The following is a 23,371-nucleotide window of genomic DNA, read 5'->3' on the forward strand; positions in this document are numbered from 1 at the left end:
GGAGAATATAAGTTAAATCTTTATTTAATAATGTTATATTCTAAATGGTTAAATATGTTTTTGATCCCTATGAATATATCATCTTTTCGTTTTAATTTCTCTAAAATTTTCCTTTAACCCTTAGTCTTTATAAAATTTTCAATCACTATTTTTTGTCTTTATTTTTAAGTAAACTTTTGTATTTTTTAATGAGATTATGCAGAAATGTGTAGAATATTGTTAAATTCTCTAAAAAAAATTAGAATTTTTAACATAACATAAATTAAATATAAATTTTTAACCTTCAAAAATATAAAAATTCATATTTAATTCATGTATTATTAAAAAATTCTAATTTTTTTCAAAAAAGATTCTTAAAATATTATAAATTTTTCTATAAATATTTTTTCAGAAATATAAATTCTCATATGATACTTAGAAGAATGAATCAAAAATAAAGATGGAAAAATTTTAAAACTAAAAATCTAAGATAAAATTTAAATAAAATAAAATGAAAAATTAACATATTGATATACGAACTAAAATATGTATAATCAAAAAACGATGCCCTCATCAACTTGACAAACAAAAAAAAAAAAGAAAAAAGGCCCGTATCATTCACGAGATAACAAAACACTCACCAGGGGCTCCATTGAAGGGGAGGAAAGAAAGAAAAAAAATACAGCCGTTCGTTTGTGGCACTGAACTGAACTCTCAACTGCCCGGAAAACGCCGCCGCAGCTGCTCATCGGCCTCTCTAGAAGCGGTGAGAAACGTTTTTCCTCTTTTTTTAATATTCAGTTTTCCTTCCCCTCTCCTCTTGCTCCCGCCAGATCTGATTCCATTATAATTTTCGATGGCCTCCCCTGCAAAATAGATTATGTAAGCTTATATATAAGCACTTCTTCTATAAGCTGTGAATAAGTTTTTTTATCCAAACAAGACCTAAGTACCAATAATAATCATGAATTTTTGTTTTTTTTCACCTTCTTCTGTTAGAGTTTTTCGCATAATGAACACTAACTTTTTGCATTATCACATAATTAAGTGCTTGCTTGATACCTTTCCTGCTTCTTGCTGAGCTGCTGTTGGTGTTAATTTTTTTTTTATTTTTTTTTAGGGTTTAGTGATCCGGTCCATCGATTTTAGGGTCTAAGCTTAGATGCATTGTTCTGCACTTATTCAAAGTGCAATACTTTGTCTTTTCTATGTTTAATTATCAGTTCCGTTCTTAATATTATGTAACATGAAATGCAGCTTTCTTTTCAAGCCAATGACGAATAAGAAATCCCCAACGACCCCGAAAAAGTTGCAAGAGAATAATGCCATTAAGGAAGAGCCAAAGCCTTCTTCTGCACCAAAAAAAACAGTTAGTGAAATTGACGAAATATTCGCTGGGAAAAAGAGAAAGAAATCTGATGTGAAAAAGACTGGAAAAGCCCGTGAAGCAACTAAAAGTAATGATAAAACTAACAAGAAGAAACCAAAACGGCTAGATGAGAGTGAGTTTGTGGACCGGCCTTCTCGATCAAGAAAGAAAACAGAAGATGGGCTTACCATCTATACGGAAGAGGAGTTAGGTCTTAGTAAAGGGGATGCTGGAAATACCCCGTTGTGTCCATTTGATTGTTCTTGCTGCTTTTGATGGAAGCTTCATAATGGTTTTTGAACTCATTTCCTTGATCCAATGGACGAAGTTGTTGTGATTGTATTACATGCTTTATTATATTTATAGTTGGGCCAATTAATTTCAATTTGGCAACTGTTTTAGTTCAGCTCTTATAGGATTCATCCCCTTGAAACGGAATTGTTCATGTGTAATGTCTCTGCGAGACGGTTTGGTTAGAAAATGGAAGAAATGTTTTGGTGTGGTTGAATGATGTTATAGTTTGTCTTTCTTCTATTTGATTTTAACATGTTTTCATCTTCAATCAAAACAAGTATTTACAAATTATTCTGTTTTTATACTCTCCTTTTTTATTATCTTAATATGCATAATGATTTTTTATCTCACAAACATCTTTAATTGCAACTTTCATAGCTGATTTCAGTGTTTGTGTTGTAGCCGCTTCACTGTTATCAGTTTTATGTACTGATGAATTCTATCATGTACTTTGATTAACTTCATTGAACTACCCAGATGAGTGCTTTGATATTATTATTTCATATCTCAGTCTTTCTAGAGTGAAGGTCATTTTCCCCTTGTCATCAAGGTGCACCAGCTTAAGAACTATTGTTAGTCGGGCCTTTTGCCACATTATGGTGTATGGTGTAAATGTAGATTACAGAGATAAGCAATGAACTGGTACTGGTTGAAGCAGAGACAAAACAATAACGAAGCATAAACATGAAGATGTTGCTTGTCAATCTAAAGCATGGCATATATGAGGCAGACCAACTGTTAGACGAGATTGCCACTGCACAACTGAAGAATCTGATTCTCTAGCTGATACCAGTAAGGTAGTAGGCTTGTTTTCAGCTTTTACTAGTTCGTCTGAGTCTAGGATCAAATAATTAGAATTTCTTGCAATGTTAAAGGATATGTCAGGATTGAAAGAAGGCAGTGAGCCTTATGGCCAGCTACATCTAGCATATACGAGGCTGATAACGAGGAAATACTCAATGTTACTTACAGATATTGCCCAAGGGAACTAGGTACCAATAATCAGCATTAGTAAGTTTGGATGGAATGGATAACACCACCCTTGCCCAAGAATTGCTTGGATGAGTCAAACAGCATGAAAAGGTTCCAAAACATAAACCTAAGCTCAAAGTTCAAACTGCTCAAATAACAAATGTTTCTTCAGATGTAAATCAATGATGATTTGTTAATGGATCCAACCATTTTTCAGTAGAATCTTGGAAAATGGAACTCAAAATGCTGAGACCAGGGGACTGTAATCTGCTCTGTTACTGTTATATTACAGGCATACAACAGTTCACATTGTGAGCCATATCGCACTAATGATCATTGTTTCCATTGAATCTTGTATCCTTCATAGAGAATGTAGAGAGAGCACTGTTTTGTAAGAGTTTCTAAATCTCTCAAAGATGGTTTTGACAATTGGCATTATCTCAAAATATGGATATACGCTATTTTTTTTCATTCTCAGTTTCCTTTATTTGTATTCTTTTTTTTTTTTGAAGGAACCTTTATTTGTATTCTCTTATTAAAGTATAAGGAACTGCATATTTGCTGCTGATTTTAGTTTCAGTATCCTTAACAATGCTGGTTGTAAAGTTTTTGTGTGTGTGTGTGTATTTGTGTGTATCATCAGAAGAATTGAAGGCTCAATATTTCCAGATAACTTCCTCCTTCGGTGGTTCATATTTCTCTAGCACCGACATTGGTGCAACAGCGATACAAGTGATTACATTCAATTATTTAATTTTCTCAAATTATTATTGGTGTCGGTGTTAGTGTTAGTGTTGTGGCTCGTGTCCAATGTTTGTGTCAGTACGTCATAGGTTCATGTCACTTGTATAACTTATCATGCTTTATGTCATAATTGCTGTGTTGCATTGTGGCAGAATACTCTATAAAACATTTTATTTAATTATTAAGCTACTACATGTGCATTGAACATTTTTATTGGTGTGAGATGTTGAATTCATTTTCGCAGTGCAGGTTTTTAAATCCTATGGTTGGACGCTGCCCATCATCCTTGCATCATGGTTGCTTTCTACCGGCCCAAAAGCTTTCCTCATGGCATTAGCAATCGCTCTTGGTCAGTCAGCACTTGCCCTGGCATTTGAGAAATTATGGGGACGGACCGAGAGCAAACCAAAGCGCAAGTGTAGAATGAAGAGGAAACGCCGAAATGTAAATGACACATGAGTTGAGGAAGAGCCGGAAGAAAACCAGAAAACTAATACGAGGAAGGCAGGGATGCAGTCGTGGGTAGTGGAGAATTACGGTTCCGTTGATAGTGGCAGCCGAGATGCACCAAGTTTTACTGTCTTAGTACTCGGATTGGGCAAGGGTGGTCTTACTCATCTTGTTGTCATTTTCTGAAAGTGATTTCTCATCTTGTCAATCTCTGATGATGAAGATTTGATTGTTTCCTCATTATTTTGTTTGCCATAAATGTAGTTGGCATTTGGCAATTTTTTAAGGGTTTCCAACTGACTCAACCTTCATTTTTTACACATTTCTCTTTTTTTACTCCTAAAGAAATTCTAGCATCTCTAGCAATTTTCCTTTCCTAGTTTCAAATGGACTGGTAAAAGCTGAGAAGCTTACTACCTTGCTAGTAGTACATTCAACTTCTTTGGTCCTTATGCATCAACATAATTTAACATTTGGCCTACCTCTTATATACAGCATGTTTAAGATCACAAAACCACTCTTCACATTTGTGGTTTGGTGTCTCTGCTTCATCCAACACCTCCTGCACAGACAGATTGGCTGCAATGAAACTATGTGTTATGTTTCCGCTACCTCCCATGGATTTCATATCTTTGAAGTAGAGCTCAAGTTTATCGTTCAATCAACAATTAATGTGGGATACTCCTGCAGATTATGAACCAATTTCATCGGGTTGTTGTTGGTTGGGATCTTCTTTGTCTATTTTTCTGATTCAAATCTTGACTGTGCATGGCTGCATACCGTCTATGATGGAGGTAGTGTAGCTGTGCTATAGAGGAAATGTTAACTTTTGATATATTTTTCTGGTGAAGGACATACTTATCTTTCTATGTTTGTAGTGTATTTCTCTTCCTTTTTGTTGTATTGCTTAGTCTATCGAAACATACTGGTCAGTTAAGAGGGCATACATTGCTTAAGGGACCAGTTTGGCTTGTTTTTTACTTGGTAAATACATGAAAAGTTAAGGCCTGTTTGGATTAAAAATTGTGCTGTGTTTTGCTTTTTTATTATTATTACAAAATGCCACTGTATTCCATTAGGGAGTTCATTAATCTCAACTCAGTCACCAATTCGATTGTCCTTCAAAATTTCGATTGGATATCTGATCGCAAGTCATTATCATTTACCAAACCAGTTGAATACAAACTCAAGTAGTGATGTAACACCCTAAGTTTGATCTTCGTAGATAACAATTAAATATTCTTCAAAACTTGCACTGATTCTACTTTAGCTCGTTAACTGAATTTGAAATCCATCTACACTGGTTCTTAAGCTTGGGTAATATAATATGCTCTTGTGATAACTACGTAATTGACTAGGTTACTAGCTCACCATTGTACGGGTAAAGATCCTTTCAGTTTCTTTGAAAAATGGAGGATCTTGATCCCCATTGTAAGGGTAAGTTTTAATCAAAATAAAACAATCACTAGATTTCCGAAAATGAGGTGGAAATGTAGATTTCGAAGAAACCAAAATCAAGTTGTATCCAACATAAGATCAGTTTCACACAATTATCAACATAAAATCATATTGTGGAAATGGCCGGAAGTGGTGATAGTTAGGCCACGTGATTTACATATTTTGTTGAAGGCATTTATTTCTTTTGGCTTGAAAGGCAAAGGAGGGAAATGTCTAACTTTAACTTGGCATTCAGTTGCGATATAAACATCAAAAATTGGTAGAATATTCTCATAATCAGTTGTCGAGGTGTTAAGTATCATTGAACCCGGGGGCAAGGGTTAACATGACCCTATTTGGCTATTGTGCCAACATAACATCAAATTGATAAATTTGAACTAGACAAAATTCAATTCAAATGAAATCTCAAACAAACATTTAATAATAAGTCAATAAACTCAAATGTATTTAAATTAAAACATCATAAAAGTTTGTCATTAACACCCTCATGGAACAAGACTAATGAAAACTGTTGCAAAATTCAAACTTCACCATATCTCTAGCTGTAAGCTGCTTATGCTGTGGCAGATGGCTTAGCACTCGATAGTCTGGACCTCTTCTTAGCCAAGCTCTCACTTCGGCGTTCCCTCTGCTCCTTCAATCTGGATGCAAGGAGTTTCTGATAATCTGCTGCCTCTGATTTTGCCTTAGCAATTCTCTTCTTCTTGTCTGCAATTCTTGCTCGCTTCCTTTGGAGTGTCAAAGGAGTGACCAATCGCTGTATCTTTGGAGCTTTGCTAACCTTCTTCCCTGCAATCAAACAACAACCACTAAGATTACAATTCATTACAACTGTCTGTATTGGTACAATTTTACCGGATGTCACTGAAGGACAATCACAAATTGTGAGAAAACAGCACTTCCTTCAATTGGGTACTCTAAACCCCAATCTAAACAATGTATACTGTAAAGTATCACTGCCTTCAATGAAAGTAATATTCTTCGTACTTAAAACATAGAAAAATACAGCAAGTTTCTGCTAGAACAATGAATACAAGCGGTGGCTATGAAGCCCCTTGTAGTTTGGACAACAGTTTTTTAATAAAAAAAAAATATTAATTCTACATCTCCCTCACTACCTTTAATATAAGGATATATAAAGAAATGGATACTATATTCATGGAATCAGAAACTTACCATCCTTGGTGGTGAAAGTTCTACGGTAGGTGTTAACATATTTTCGCACATCATCATCCTTTGACAGGTTGAACAGCTTACGGATTTTGGATGCTCTCTTAGGACCTCTCATCCTTGGCTTCTCAACATCAGTAAGCCCTGGAAGATCATTATCACCTTTCTTCACAATAACCAAGTTCAAAACAGAGAGGTCAGGGCTGACAATGCATCCACGAACAGACTTCCTTCTTCGCTCTCCATTGCGCCTTCCATGTCCACGGAAACAAGGAGTTCCTGCAAAGCGCAAAATGCATAAAACTTAACCAAGTAGAAAACAAGCTTGACTATGAACTCAGACTCCTGCAAATAATGAATTTCTAAGGGGAGCCCAAAAATCATTGCACAAAAACATAAAACATTATGTGTTGCATCTCTAAAACAACAATCATTGTGATCATGGACATGTGGGCCTTGGCCGTCACTATGTCATGGATTTTTTTCTCATACTATATGCATTCTACATAAAATATAGACAGTTTGACTTATTGATCGATGTTTCCCACACATCCAAAACTATTTAACTAGGAGGGAATAAAGTTCTTTTTATAAAGTTAGTGGAGACGTTGATGTATTGGAGGTTAAAGTTATCTCTAATATTACATGTGGAAATTGCACCTACTGAAATAACGACGTATGCTATATAGTTAAATGCAAAATCACATGAGATAAATAGTTAAATGGTTGTTTCTTTACTTATAATTATAATGCCTCCATTACTATAAATTTATAACCGTCCCTGATAGTAATATTAAGAGGCAAAATTTTCAATGCAATATACAGTAGTTGTACCACTATGCCGCACAGACAACACCAACTATAACTATAATCTGTTCATCATATGCCGAATGGCAAATAGATTGAAGCTTTAAAGAAAAAAAATGCTACCTCTATGGAGCAAGAGCCTAACACGGCCAGGTGTCAACACTCCCTGCTTCATTGGGAATCCTTGTTTGTCACACCCACCAGTAATTTTGAAGACGTAACCCTTGAATTCCTGCAGGTTGCAAAATCACAAAGCAAAATAGATTAATTACAATGCTCCTCAAAATAAGAAAGCAGACACCAAAAAGTTCATGCTTAAGATCATACCTCTCCCAAGGCATCGCCAAGGACTTCCTGTGAGATCCTCTTGTCCCAGAAAGCACGACTGCAATATACACAATGTGATCAAATAATCAAATAGAAGCCATATACATGACTTAACTTCACAAAAACCCACGTATAGCACTACACTGAAACCTTGTCTGGATAAACACAACTTAAGTTCGCAGCTTATAGCATAAGCGCTAATCATATAAGCACTAATGAATAGTCTATTCCTATCAAACAGTACACACCGATAAAATAATGAAATAAAGGCAAATTGTTTTTGAATCTACAAGCTGTTATCAATAACCATCTTGGAGAACTTATCGAAACAAGTTACATGTCATAAGTTGTTTATATAAATTCTCTCAACTCAAACAACAATCCAAACAGACCCAATATCAGTAAAATCCAAATTCACATAAATGTCGGTATTAAACATAAACATGGTGAAAACAAGTACCAGATTAGCACTACAGTTAAGTACAAATGAAAGAAAGAAAGAAAAAAAAAACAATTACAATGAAAATTGAAAAGAATTTCGCCACAAACATAAAGAACAGAAACCAATATAGATTCATGAACATGGTCAATTCAAAGTAATGATTTTTTTCTCCTAACCAATAAATTTAAAATGATAAAAAAAAAATGCGAAAATGAAAAGAGAGAGAGAGTAAATGGATTATTACAGCTTCATGTCATCATCGATTTCAAGCTTCTTCTGACATCCAGTGGTTGGATTCGCAACGTTAAACTGAAACCAGAACGAAAATCATGATGATTCAGTTTAATGAAACAACAACATTGAAATCGAAGAATTGAAGAGTTTGAAAACAAAACCTTCATGTTGGAATCTTGTTCTCCTGATCCAGCCGCGGAAACTCTCGTGTGCAGCTTCAACAACAATGGAAGAGGTAGGGTTTTACACACTCTGGCCTTTTATACACTCCTTCTCCATTTCAGCTTGGGCTGCACTAACCCAAACCCACACATTTTGGGCTTTTTTTATTTCATCTCTATTGGATCAAAATTAAAAGTAGAAGATTGCTCTTCTCCCATACAAAATTACTCACTCCCATACAAACACATGGAAAATGCGTCTGGTAGAGCATCAATTGTGATTTTATGTGTTTCGGTCGAAAAATCAAAATAAATTAAGGCTTATTCAGAATGCTATGAAACTTTTCAGATCGTCTATATATATTTTTATAGAGGTGTCTGGAATAAAAGCAACTCAAAATTCGATTTCTAAGTTGATGTTTTGGTTTCTTGAGTTTTTGGCGTATTAAAAATTCATATTTAATTCGTCCTTGGAAAATTCTAATTTCTTGTGGGAGATGTTTTTATGTCCTAAAGATTCATGCAAAAAATAATGAAAAAATTCAACATCTATGTCACTTTTCTAAACGCGCACTTGAAAAAAATTGCAATTTTACGCGGTTCGGTAGAAAAATCAAAATAAATCGAGGCTTAGTCGGAATACTGCGGAACTTTGCAGATCATCTATATGTATTTTAATAGAGGTGTCTGCAATAAAAACAACTCAAAATTTGATTTCTAGGTCGATGTTTTGGTGTCTTAAGTTTTAGGCGCGTTAAAAATGCATATTCAATCCGCCCTTTGTCAGAAAATTCAAAAATTTTGTGGGAGATGTTGTTTTTTGTCTTAAACATGCGTGCAAAAAATCGTGAAAAAATTTAACCTCTCGGTCACTTTTCCGGACGCGCACTTGGAAAAAAATTGTGATTTTGCACGGTTCAGTCGAAAAATCAAAACTTACTCGAAATGCTACGAAACTTTAGAGACACCTCTATAAAAATACATATAGAGGATCTACAGAATTTCGTAGCATTTCAAATAAGCCTCAATTTATTTTGATTATCGACCGAAACATGCAAAATCACAATTGATGCTCTGTCAGGAACAACATTAACATCAGCTGAGCCAGTGGTAGTTAATTGCAGTTGGAAAGACTGGACGGTAGTTAACTACTCTTCAGGGAAAAAACAATTTTTCCATGTGTTTTTAGGAAAAAACACATGTGAGAAAAACAATTTTCATTAAAAATAGTCTGTTACTTTTTCTATTCATGAGTTTCTCTAGCATCGTGTTTGGATTCTAAAATCTGAAATATTTTAAAGTGTCTTGGAGGATTTTATAAGGTGGATTTTATAAGGTATTTAATATTTATACCGTTCGGGAGAAACTTGAGTGGAAAAAGTAGGTGCCTTAAAAGTATGACGTAGTAAAGATGCACATTCTTTCCATAATTTTCTGTGTAATTGTGCAAAACGCACGGGTTGTATAGCAAAGCATAATAATATTAAAATAATTAAATTGATAATATTTTGAAATGTTTACTGATAGTAAATGAAAATTATCAACCTTAGATTTTTGAGAGAGAAATTATCAACATTAGTATAATATTTTTAATGCAAAAATCGGTTAAATATATGCATTGTCGTTGTAGATTTTTTTTTTTTTTTGTTAAGTAGCCTAGTGGCTAGAGCTTACACAATTTAATAGTGGAGAAGTGGAGTGTCCGGGGTTCGAACCCCGACTCCTGCATTAATATGCAATATCCCTACCAACTGAGCTAAGCTCACGGGGATAGATTTTATTTATATGTATCAACGAAAGCAAAATTCTATGTATTGTTTTTAAAATTTTATTTTCCATTATTCGCGCTGGTTTGAAAACTTTAGTATATCGACTTTTACATATTAATGCATCAAAATTTGATTCAACATATATAAGCAAATAAAATACGTAATGAAGAGTTTTTTTTTAATATTTATTGGATTTTTTCATATAAAAGAAAAAAAATAATCAACTGAAATGTTAGATTAATGCTGATAATTTATATTTAATATGTATAGATGTTTCATAATTGTGCAGAAAAAAATATATATAATTTTTTCGAACAATTAAGATTGACTAATGTGCGTCTAAGTGTGCAAGAAATTCTAAACACAAAGGTAACATTTGCCTCTGGACCAAGAAGTCAAAGCACTTTGCAGAAAGTCAAAGCTCTGAACCCAAACAAAGCTCTCGATATAAAGTCAAATTTACGCACTGCCGGTCAAAGCTAGTTTACAACCCTCTATGATGAGTTCCTATGTACCAGCACCTGACTTAAGAAGTTATCATTGATTCACACAATGACTTGTTTGTTTAAAGAATGAAACTTTATTCTAAGTCAAGTATGGGAATTATGCTCATTAATAACATTATTGATGAAATTAAATGACTAATGCACAAACCATATTTCTCCAAGATATCTCAACATTTAATTAGGCATTCAAAGACAATGATTTATTTAACAACGGTCATCTCAGACTCAGCTCTATATAAATAAAGGATCAAGTGAATGTCATGACACATGCACATACATACAAAGTTTTGCCTGCCATGTTTAAGGAACATACTCATGACCAAGTTTAATTATATACATACTTGTCTGTACTATATACCTTGTTTGGAAAAAAATCAAAGGAAACGTTTGTAAGGATAACACTTTGAGTGTATTACGCTCCATAGATGTTTATTACTCCTAGAGTTTGTGTAAATGCTATCTTTTTGTAAACAAATTGTTGTTTTATATCTCTAGATGAGATTAGGAAGTCTTTTAAATTGAGGTAAGGAAATCTAGAACAAAGTTGTCTTAATATTGTTGTTGTAAGGGTTTGGATATAGTGGAAAAAAATCTTGGAAGTGCAATCAGGACCGAAAGTAATCCAAACTGAAAGTTTTTAAAGAGCTCAAAAAGCGACAAACACAATTCAAATCTCCTTTCTCATGTTTTTTCACCTTCACAATACACGCAAACATGTAAAAAATTGGGTGTTACACAACCTGCATTGGTTGAGGTGGATGTTTTCCCCTGCATCTATTTGCAATCTTTTATATTTTAAGATGTTTGCACACATTAATAAATAATAAAATTGATGGATATTTATTTATATCAAAGTAATCTTAGATTTATTATTAAATTCTAAAATTTAAATGCAAAAAGGATAAATATTATTATATGGGCAGAGTTCAAAAACCAAATTGAATGATACCATTCATTTATAAATAAATCTCTAAAGGTATTTAGGAATTGGGCGGTTATGTGAGACTTTTAAAACACTAGCCTTAGTTAAAAACTTCATTTAGAGCATATGTTGAGAAACCGCCTCCCAACAAGGGTTTGGTTACAAGAAAAAAGAGTCACCAGTAGGTTAGCCTATCTAGCATACAATTGTCCTTCATATAAGCAAATGGATTGATATTCCAAAAATTCATGGAAATGAAATGTTGATATTGTGATTTTTAATAATCTAGTTGGTTTGAGGATGTGTATATGAGATGATTCAATGAAGAGGAGGTAGTAGACTTACTTCAAGCTATTAATTGGATTAGAAAGATAAGTGTTGATGTCAATAGTTAATCACGATGTTGTATCATTATGTGTTTTTATCAAATATTGTATTCATTTTAAAATTGTGTATTGTTCAAACAAGATGATAGAAATCTCTAAAAGAAAGACAAATACAACCTACATATTTGGTTTATTTTAAAGTCTGAGTTTTTCCCCACTAATAATGAACATGCTATTTCTAATGATAAAAGTAAACACTATAATACCAAATTGTTGAGTTTCAGTTGTAATATATAAATTACTACGTTAATAGTTATGATTTGAATCTGTTCTTGAGGGGTTAAATAGTATGATAATGTGTGTAGTTTTAAATTTTCACATGCCAATACTATCACTGTGAATGCAAAAAAAATAAAAAATAACACTGACATAATTGTGAGTTCGAGACCCATAAAAGATAAGGAAGGATGAAAAAAAAATGTACGTAAAAATTAGGAATGGTCGGCAAAATTAGAGTTTTAGTCCTTTAACTTAATTTTATGTATCAGTTTGGTCCATTATCCTTTTTTTCATTGCATTTTTTTTCCTTTTAGTTTGTTTGCATATGAATTTTCAATTTTTAAATCTATGATTTTTTCTTATGGACACTCAAATCTTTAAATATATGGTCTTTCATCTATGTTTTTATGTGAATCTTAGATTTGAAGCATGAAAATCCATATGCAAATGGACCAAAAGAACAAACTACAATGAAAGAAGGATTAAAGACTAAATTGTTACATGAAGTTAAGTTAAGTGACTAAAAGTACAATTTTATCAAATTGTTATAAATATAAAATTTATAATTGAAAAGTTATAATATTTAAAGTATTGAGCTCATTAATAACAACTACTTCAATAAATAATTTTTCCTTAAAGAAATATAAATGATTTTCTTTTTATGTTCATTAAGCAGTCAAGGTTGGTTAAGAGGATCATATTATATTAATTTTTTTGTTTTATAATACAAACTTAATTAGTGACGAGTTATTCCTAATATTTCTACCTCTCACAAGTTGCTTAAGTTTCTATTGTTTCGTCCATAACCAATGAGAAGCTCACGATGCAAGCTGACAGTTTAGCAGATGCGCAACATGCCAATGATGCCACAAGTTCTGATTTGATACACGAAGGTAATAACATCAACCAACATAAGTTTTAATCCAACACAGCAACCCAAATATTTGACATGATATGGAATTGTGAAATAGAATTCGAGAGTACGATCAAAAGGGAAAGGAAGATCCATTTACTCTTGTTTTGTCCAAGAAGCAAAAACAGAAATTGCGGCAACAACAAATTCTTGGGAAGCCGCCATATTGAACCCGCTCAAGGGGTGACTCATCTCCAAATGCTCAATGATTGTCCTATATTGGAATGCTCGAGGTATTAGCAACTCGGACACAAGAGTTGCTTTAAAACTAATGATTTCTTTTGCACAAGTTCCTTCCTGGTTGCTGCATTGGCAGGTTGGCCAATATGGTCATTTGGTTTAGGGATCTGTTTGGTTGGCTTATTTACCGCGTGAAACTACATGACTCTGATTTCTTTTGTGAACAGTCTACCTAATTACAGATTTTCATAATCTATTTCTTCTTTTATTTTCAGATTTTGAGGATTTTTGACCTAATCCCCTCTTGTACATATTTTCCCTTTTTTTAATAAATTCTTTTTCGAATTTGACGATATTGGATGGAGGTTTTACGGATGAACCTAATTGTGATGTTGTTGTTTCCTACTAATGCTTGTATTTCTCCTGGCTTACCAAAAAAATTAGTGACGAGTTGATATATCAATCCAAATAAAGTACATATCGATAGAATATGCAATAGTACTATAATAATTATTTACAAAAGATTAATATCTAGAATGGATAAATGAATAATGTAGTAGTTATTTTTTCTTAGATATTCCCTCAACAAAAAAAAATTCTTAGATATATCGCTTAGATATAGTCCAACATAGCTGTAGTAACATTTTTTGTGCCTCTTATCATTACATGATGAAAATTGATTGATTAAAGAAATTACATGAAGGGTAATTAAAGTTGGTTGAGGATAGTAATTAAAGAGCGTTATGACGTTGTGCATACTATGCCATGAGATCCAAAATGTAGATATAGATTTTAAATATTTATAGAAAGGTGACATTGGATCAAGTGCTACCATTGATATAAATATATATTGTGAATATATATATAATAATATTAAAACATTTCTTTGTTGATTTTGTTTTGTTTTAAAATAATAAAGTCCCTAGAATAATTAGTCTGTTTAATGGAGCATTAAGTGTGACTTAATCGTAAAACGAAAGGACATTATTCTTAAAGTATTCGTAGTCAAGCTTTATTGTAAAAAAGGATAACATTAAAGCATATAGACTATTATGTGGGTAGACGGATGATCACATCTCACGGATCATAGATAAAGAGTTATCATGTCTTTACATATGTATAAATATTAGGAGTAATATTTATACTGGATTGAACCACCATGAGAATACTATATAGTAAAAGTTATGAATAGTGTCATAAGATATTCTCATAGTGATAGTGTTGTATTCCACCCTTTGACCTGAAACCACGATGTACCTTAGATGTTGGAGTCGAGTGCTTTATCAACATTCAAACGTTGTCTGTAACAAGATGACTATAAAGTTGGTTGATGTGTACTCCACGAATCATGCTGAGGGACATGAGTGACCTAGATGGAATTTGCCCCTCCTACATAATAGGAGAAATGTCTACGGGCCCAATATTGAACTAGACAAGGGTGACATACTATGCATCGTGTTCAATATAAACATGAGGGCAATAGGATAACTATACACATGATCATTATCACGGAAAAGTTTCATCAGATCACGTGTCATTCTCGTCACTTGGGTAGCAGTGATGTGTTGCTAGATACCGCTCACTGTTTATAATATTAAATATGTGATTTAATATTATTGCCAACGTAACGAGAACCTATATGGTCACACACAAAGGACAAATAGATGAGAGAAATAAATAAGCAAGACTTATTTATAAAATAATAAGTGAGACTTATTAGTAATGAAATAATTAAGTAAGACTTTTATTTTAATTTACTAAAATAGAGAAACGCGGTCCACCGTAAGGTACGGTGTACTTAAGTGCTTGACTTTATGAGCACACAAGTGGTTCTATAAATAGAACCCTTGTGCTGAAACTTTTTTGGTGGTCGAAACGCTTAACCTAATTCTAAAAGTTAGAAACCTAGCCGCCTCTCTCTAAACCCTATTCTTTCTGAATATCCGTTGGAATTGACTAGCACGGGTCATCGAAGAAGCTCTGTTCGTGTGGACTGAGTAGAGGCATCGATATCTTGCTTTGCTCGTGATCAGAAACAACTCGGCTACAAAATTTCTGCGCTTCAAGAGGTAAACACATGAATTTAAAGTGTTTAAGTTTGTGTTTGATTTGTGATTGATGATTTAATCAAGATCCGTTTCATTTTAATGGGATTTATTCCGTTGAGAGGATTAAAATTTTGAAAACCCCCTCTTGAAATCCCTTCAACCCGCTCCAGGGATAAGTTATTGTAGTTGCTTGGGTTTGTTTCTCTCATGCTCTTTCTTTCTTCCTTTTGGTTTGTTTTGCATTTTTTCTTGTTTCTTCTCTTTCTGAGTTTAACTTTGGTCCCCTCTTTTGCTTTGCTTTTATCGTTTAAGAAGGTTTTGGTTTATGTTCCCTTCTATTTTTGTTCTTTCCACTATCTTATTTATACATATTTAGAGTGTTGTAGTTGATTTACCATTTATTTCCCATTTGTTAAAGAAAAAACTACAAGTGTATAAAAGTATAATCATATTTATAAAGTTTCCTTCAAAAAAATAATAATATATAAAGTGAGAGGTAAAATTCAAATTGTGAAAGCATCAAAGTGTTGAATTTTTCATTAATGTTCATGAAGGTATTTGAGTTTCTTCTTGATGTCAAAAAGTTAAACTTTACCACGAAATTGAAATTTCATGTCCATATTTTTATTGATTTTAATTTATATAATTTCTTCAAAATGTTATATCATTATTTGACCCAAAAGAAAGATCTAGGATTATTTTATTAAAATTATTTTTAATTATTTATTGACATATTTGATTTTTTATATATATCATTATTTGACCCAAGTAAAAATAAATAAATAGTCCATTATTATTTTATGAAGTGATTGAGTTAAATAAATTATCTATTCTTATTTATATATTTATATCTATGAATAATAAGTTAAATCAAGGTATAAATATTTATTTCTATATTAACTATAGTACCATTTTAATAATTTTCTTTTGACTAATAATAAATATTTACCATAGTATTTTGTTGCATTAAATGTAGAATTTATTGTAAAAGGTGAAGTCTCCTTCAAAATACATAAAGAAGAACAATAATTTTCTGCAAAAGAAAAAAAATAACAATAAAATTATACACAAACATATACAATAGTTAAAAATTTAAAGCTAATTGTGTTTTCAAAAGCGTAGCATTTAATATTTTCAATACATTAAATATTATAATTTTAAATAAAGATTTTTTATTTTGTAATAAATATCTATATTCCAAAAAGTCATAAGTTTGATGTTATTAAATAAATAAACATACACCGTTTGTGTATGAAAAGTCATATGTGGGAGAGGTCGAACATTTTAATATACTTCAACTACCTTAAGTGTTCAGCATATATATATGTATGTGTGTGCGCAAGACAAGAACATCCAAATCCTTAAAGAATTATGGAGGAACTTGATGTAGGAAGTAAGCATTGTTCACGAGAAGGAAACCAGTTTCAACAGTCGGGTGAACACCCCATCAATTGCCTTATCTAATAGGAAACAAAAGACCAGGAAAAAGCAAACTTATGAGGCTCATAGTGTGGATTTGAGTTAAAATGTATCAGGATATGTTCCAAAAAGGGTTAACATAACATAACTTTACACTGTTATTTTGTCTTTTCTATTTGTAATATCTTTTAGTTTTCTTTGCTTTGTTTTCATTGCCAACCTTTGCTTATTAGAGATAGCCTAGGTCTTTTGTCTCTTTTGCAATCCTGTTGTGTCCTTGGCCTTTATATATATATATATTAGTTTTTTCTTAAAAAAAGTACTATCTAATTCTACTATGTACAATGACATCATTCATAAAATATTTTTCAATTAATTTAAAATTTACTATTTTTTTATTTCTAAGATACATATATTAATAAATGATATTTTGGAGAATTAATTTTTTTTTTATTAAAACAAGGAACAAAATTAACTACTATTCTTAATTGGTATGAGAATTTTTGTTGCTTATTCATACAATTTGGTAGCTTAATTTCTCTCAAAGTTTATTGTTTTATCGTTTCATTTTTCATGTTGAAGAGTGTTGGTAACATTTACTACACTATTTTTAACACAGTCTATCTTATTGGATAAAATCCATTGAGATTAATACACCATTTTAGGAATAAATTCTACATAAAAGTGGTGTGACATACATCAATTCAGTTTAATAATAGAGTGTTTTGAAAATAATATATTAGAGCAAATGTTTATATACAATACTTTAAATATCTCAAACACCACCAATACGCATTGTTCACAGACAAAATAGGCGAACCACGACCAATTTTCATATCTTTCTTACATACTTTTACCAATTCTTAACTTCTATAACTGGAATTCCGGTTTTTCTAGGTCCCACACAAGTTAGCATCTACGTGAATTGTAGCTTATGTTTTGGCTTTATACCTTTAGATAAAGACAATTATAGCCCCTCTGGCACCTTTCATATACATGTACCTTTGCATCAAACTAGATGGCACCTTTATTATACAAAAATGGTCGCTTGAAGGGAGGCTCCAACTTGTGGCCTTTCATCCTTATCACATTTGTTTTTCTTCCTCCGCAAGGATACTCATTACGTGGAGCCTACATGCGAGGATGTATGTGTGGGGAAACCCAAGGGCTTCAAGGCCCCCGACTAGCACACTCATACATTTGGATAATAGATATTTGAATGTATATGTATATATGTGTATATTCCTTTTTAAAAAAATGTATATGTGTGTGTCTATATATATATATATATATATATATATATATATATATATATATATATAAGTTTGCAAAATAATATTTATTTTATTTTATCATAAATTATGCAACTAACTTATTTTATTTTAAATTTTATACAATATTTATGATTTTTTTATACAAATATTTTATTTTATTTTCATACAATATTTATGATTATATACCTTTTTATCCTCCAACCAATAGATTTATAGATCTGTCTCTTCGTACATGATTTAGTGAGACTCATTTTAATTTCAACAAATTAAAAATTTAATGTTAATAAGAGTGTTGATAACACTCCTCGTGTTTGTCTATATATGTGTTAATTAATTTATTGTCTTCATTCACAACTCATATGTGATTCCCTATGCCAAAAATTACTCATCTACTGTAATAGTACATACACAACTGGCACAATACATGCACACCACACTACGTTAATATTACTGCCATACACATTTGCTTGTTTTTATGGATTTTGATCCTCTATTGCAACTCCACAATTCATCATCCACAAAGCAATTGAATCTAAGGTCAGAGTCGAACACATTTATTCGTAATATGATCTAATAAATCTAAATCCCTACACGAGTACATGACAATTGCGATCAACAATGATCCATACTCTATCTTCCCTTCATTGTGCCTCTTTCACGTGTTAAAACCTCAAATCATTCCTATAAAACCTCCATTACCACACATCACTCTCACATCATTCAACGATAAATCAAACAAACAACCTCAAACCCTACTGGCTAACTTCTTTTTCCATAATGGATAAATTGTTTGCCCAATATTCCACCAACCCATCATCATCCACTGCTCACCTTCTTATCTCCTCTTCTATACCATCGTCAAACATAGATGTTTCCCAACAAACCATGGATATTTCCCAAATTAATAATATCCACTTCTCTAATAATAATGAACAACCATTTCTCTCTCCTTCAACTCACCCCACACATAATTATTCAACATCGTATAATCCCATGCATACAATTCCCTCGATGAATCAACCTCATGAAGGTTATTCCTCTTCTTTGATGGGACAAAGTCATGTTCCTTTCATAATTCAAACTACTCCTCAACTTGTAGTTGAAAGGGAAGAGGATAAGAAATTTTTTGAAGCAAAGAGGTGCAAAATTGCTAGGGAACAAAGGAAACAAATACTAAAAAGAATCAGAAGTAAATCAGCTTCTAAGTTCACAGAAGAGACATCAAAGAGATCGCCTATTTATCGAGAGATCCAAGAAAGAACTCCACATGTTTTTTACAGCCCAGATGGAAAGGTGATTGTAAACTTTAATTAATTTCGATTCATCATGCATTATATGTGTGTGTGTGTGTGTGGTATTTATTACTCTTTTGGTCTCTGATGTTATTTAATGTCACCTACGAGAACAGCGATTTGAAGAAATTCTAACAAAGAAGTTGAGAAAGAGCGATGTTAAGAACTATGGTCGCATTGTCCTCCCAAAGGTGAGGGTTTCTTCGTCAAAGGGTGATGTTTGAATTAAAGTTAATATTAACTATTTGTTAAAAAAATACACATTTGGGTTGGCCTAGTGGTTGGCTTGGGATCTTGGAGTTTGCTCCTCCAGAGGTCTCAGGTTCGATTCCTTCTATGCCAATTTCGGTGGGCTAAGTCCATACATAGCTTGCTCTGACTTTAAACGGGTCCCCCCACAAGTGAGCGGTGGGATTGGTCCCCTCGAATTAGTCGATTCTTGGATCGGATACCGAATTTTAAAAAAAAACTATTTGTTAAAAAAAATCTTTTTAATTGCTTGGTTATGTTCTTTTTATCTACCCATTTGTTATGATTTATAAAAAAAATGATTTTGATCTTTAATAATTTAGAAGTTTTTTTTTTTTAAAATAGACTATTTTGTGTTTGCTTACAATAATGAAAATAAAAAGACGATTTTTTTTTAAGAAACTATAACAAACATGTCTTACATTCCTTTCGAAAATACAGTGACACACGCATGCACACACATTCACAAAGCATAAAATCTTTCATGGAAAATCAAAATCATTTTTTTTTTTATTTTTGTTCTTTTGGTTAACAAAAGTAATATTTTTTTTTCTCCCAAAATTCAAATAGAGGGAGGTGGAGGAAAAGCTTCCAGCCCCTAGCAGAGAAGGGATTGAAGTCATTTTCAAGGATATATATTCTGGTCGTGAATGGAAATTGAAACTCAAGTAAGCAAAAATGATGATTCTTGTTTATCTAATTTGCATTTCTTTTTTTGTATATTTATTTTTTGTCACCTTCCAAACTCTAATGGGTATAGACTGGAAATTCCATAGGTATTGGATTAATGGTACAACTAGAATGTATATTCTGGAGAATACAGGTAGAACTCCACTTCTTAGTGTTGCTAATTTTCATTGTTTCAATTCTTATGATTTTGGGTTCATAAATTGTTATTTTCTCTTTTAATGTAACAGGGGATCTGGTAAACCATTACAAACTATGCATGGAAGATTATTTAGGCCTTTATGAGGACGAACTTAAAAATTTGGTTAGTATTACTTCCTTTTATAAAATTTATTAACATTATTACAATTTAATCTCTTTGATATATTTTTAATAATTTTTATTTTATTTTAAATCTTTTGAGAAATACTCATTATCTATTCTTTTTTCGTCAAGTAGTCTAGTGGCTAAAATTCACCTATTTCAAGGTAAATAAGTGGGGTGTCCGAGGTTCGAACCCCGACCCATGCATATAGCAATGCATATCCCTACCAACTGAGCTATGCTCGGCGGGGGCTCATTATCTATTCTATAATATATATGCAAATAATACTAATTATTACAGTTTATTTTTATGTCCGAATAATATGGTTTGCATTTCATTGAGCAAAAAGTTTTAGAATGAGGTTGAAAGTAATCTAATAAGCCTCAGAGTTATATTTTTAATACTCGTCAAAGATTGAGTTTCTTATACTCCAGTCAATGCACATTTCCCAAATGAAAAAAAATTATTGTAGTGTAGTACACACTCTAATATCATATTTCTCATCCATAACGAAATTGAATGAATGAAGCATGTTTGTATGTTTATACAATATACTCTAGTTACATTTGTTATAGTAATTAAACTAATAATAATCTCCATTGTGAGTTGTAAAACAGTAATAAATAAATGTTTTAGATTCTTATGAACTATTCTTTGTGCGAGGGTGCAGTATCTGTGCACAAAAAAGGCTTGTGATCTATCGACAGTGGATCTCTTTCCTTGTGCAAACCAAGGCAAGGAAAAAGAACCACCAGACCAATCAGTCGCCCAAGAAACCAATAATACTCCAATGTCACCTATCTTGGTAGATGGTACTGATGGTGGTGGTGATGATGACGATGAACAAGAAAGCAGCTTGGACGAATTCTATGAGAGCCTTGACAATATTTTTGATGTTTCTTAGAGGCATTAATATTCCTGGGCTAATAATGTGTTTTCTCTCTGTAATATAAGGTCAATTTAGCAATGTGTTTTCTCTCTGTAATATAAGATCAATCTAGTTTTAGTTTCTGCACTTTTATTTTTTTATTTCATCCTTATTATTTGAGATTCTTCCATTTGTAGTCATTGGTGAAATTTGACCACACAAACATGTCAATGTGGCAAATTCAAACAATTTTTTAATGGAATGTCATTTTATATATACTTGAGTTAGTATATTTTTATACAATAATTAAATAATTGTATTTATTAATAAAATAAAAATAAATGAGGTCATTAAGGTGGGTTCTCGGTTAAGCTTGAGTAATTAAATAAAGTTGAATTGTTGACTAGTAGAAATGAAATGTGGTAGTATGTATGAGGAAATTAGTACTCTCTTGAAACCCTCATGCTATGTATAGCTAGTTCATAAATAAATGATCCAGAGACAATGATTGATTAGAATGTTAAATTCTTCTCAAGAAAAATTAATGGGCTAAAGTTAGCAAAATCTACTAGTATATCACAAAGGAAAGAGAAAATGTATCTTTTCAGGAATTTTTGTTAGGTTTTAGTTAGTCCTTGAACTTGATGATCGGTACTTAATATTCTCTCCGTTCTTTTTTAAGTATCATTTTTGGAGAAAAATTTTATTTTTATTTAACCGTCACTTTCAAAGTTCAATGCAACATTAAATGTTGTTTTACCAATATTGTCCTTAATTATTTATTGCGGAGAGAGAAATATATGAAATAAAATATTAAATGAATAAAGTCATTATAGTAAAAGTATAGTTTATTGCATCAAAAGTAGTATCAATTGTTGATTGTCTTAATTTGTGTAAAATGTCAAAATGTGACAATTAAAAAGGAACGGAGGTAATCATATTAGTTTGATGGTTCCTTTTATTATTTAATGACTATTGAGCTGGAAATGTTGCTTTGATATATGCGCCCTTTAAGAATTTCTCATGATAGGATAATTATGTTCTTGAACTTGGTAAATGTTGAATAATATTATCTAGATTGTTAGAATTTCTCTGGGCTGTTGGTGTATGTTGCTATGCCAAGGATAAGAGTTTAGCGATTTCGAAATGATTAAATATAATGTTTTTTTTAAGAAAAATTGAAGATGATTGCATCATGGTAACATCTTGACATTTTAATTATGTTGGCATCCCAATGCACCTTCAATCTTATATGATCTCTCCAAAGGTACTACATCCGTTCTTTTTTAATTGTCACATTTTGACATTTTACACAAACCAAGACAATCAACAATTGATACTGCTTTTGATGCAATAAGATATACTTTTACTATAATGACCTTATTCATTTAATATCTCATTTCATATATTTCTCTCTCCGCAATAAATAAGTAAGGATAATATTGGTAAAACAACATTTAATGTTGCATTGAACTTTGAACGTGATAGTTAAATAGGAACCAAAATTTTCTCCAAAATGACACTTAAAAAGGAACGGAGGAAGTATTATTTAAATGAAAAAACAAAACTAAATATGTCTCTAAAGAAACCTTATATAGAACAACTAGGTAAGTGATCCCACCAGACTAAACCATCAGCAAAGAAGACAACACATGTTAGTTTGCTGTCCAAGTATCCCCTTCTCTATAAATATGAGAAAATCTAAAGCGGAAAATCCTAATGTTATGAAGCCAATATTAAGGGTGCTTAAAATCGAACAAATTCAATAAAAAAACTGCAAACCGAATCAACCCAAACCGAAATCGAAAAAATCACATTTGATATGTATTAAAATAATTTTTTACTCAACCACATGATTTAGTTTGCGGTTTTTATTTTATCAACCGAACTAAACCGCAACATAAGAAAAACACTAATTAAACTTATGT

General features: G+C 32.0%; 2 protein-coding genes and 1 long non-coding RNA gene across 3 annotated transcripts; 2 read left to right on the forward strand and 1 right to left on the reverse strand.

Moving 5' to 3' along the window:
* Window positions 1–561: 561 nt before the first annotated feature.
* Window positions 562–1,882, forward strand: LOC25493126 (uncharacterized). Its single transcript, XR_003011393.2, has 2 exons — window positions 562–745; window positions 1,237–1,882. It is a non-coding gene; the product is annotated as an uncharacterized lncRNA (long non-coding RNA).
* A 3,737-nt stretch (window positions 1,883–5,619) lies between these two features.
* Window positions 5,620–8,559, reverse strand: LOC25493128 (40S ribosomal protein S6-1). Its single transcript, XM_013601548.3, has 6 exons — window positions 8,408–8,559; window positions 8,257–8,321; window positions 7,571–7,628; window positions 7,367–7,475; window positions 6,443–6,715; window positions 5,620–6,055 (listed from the first exon to the last, which is right to left on the reverse strand). The coding sequence occupies exons 1-6, from the start codon at window positions 8,411–8,413 to the stop codon at window positions 5,820–5,822; spliced, it is 747 nt and encodes a 248-aa protein (XP_013457002.1). The 5' UTR covers window positions 8,414–8,559; the 3' UTR covers window positions 5,620–5,819.
* An 11,729-nt stretch (window positions 8,560–20,288) lies between these two features.
* LOC25493129 (B3 domain-containing transcription factor LEC2) lies at window positions 20,289–21,661 on the forward strand. Its single transcript, XM_013601549.3, has 3 exons — window positions 20,289–20,407; window positions 20,502–20,575; window positions 21,246–21,661. Exons 1-3 carry the CDS (start codon window positions 20,335–20,337, stop codon window positions 21,477–21,479), a joined length of 381 nt encoding a protein of 126 aa, XP_013457003.3. The 5' UTR covers window positions 20,289–20,334; the 3' UTR covers window positions 21,480–21,661.
* The last annotated feature ends 1,710 nt before the right edge of the window (window positions 21,662–23,371 follow it).

This window comes from Medicago truncatula, chromosome 4 (genome assembly GCF_003473485.1).
Source record: "Medicago truncatula cultivar Jemalong A17 chromosome 4, MtrunA17r5.0-ANR, whole genome shotgun sequence".
Classification (NCBI taxonomy): domain Eukaryota; kingdom Viridiplantae; phylum Streptophyta; class Magnoliopsida; order Fabales; family Fabaceae; genus Medicago; species Medicago truncatula.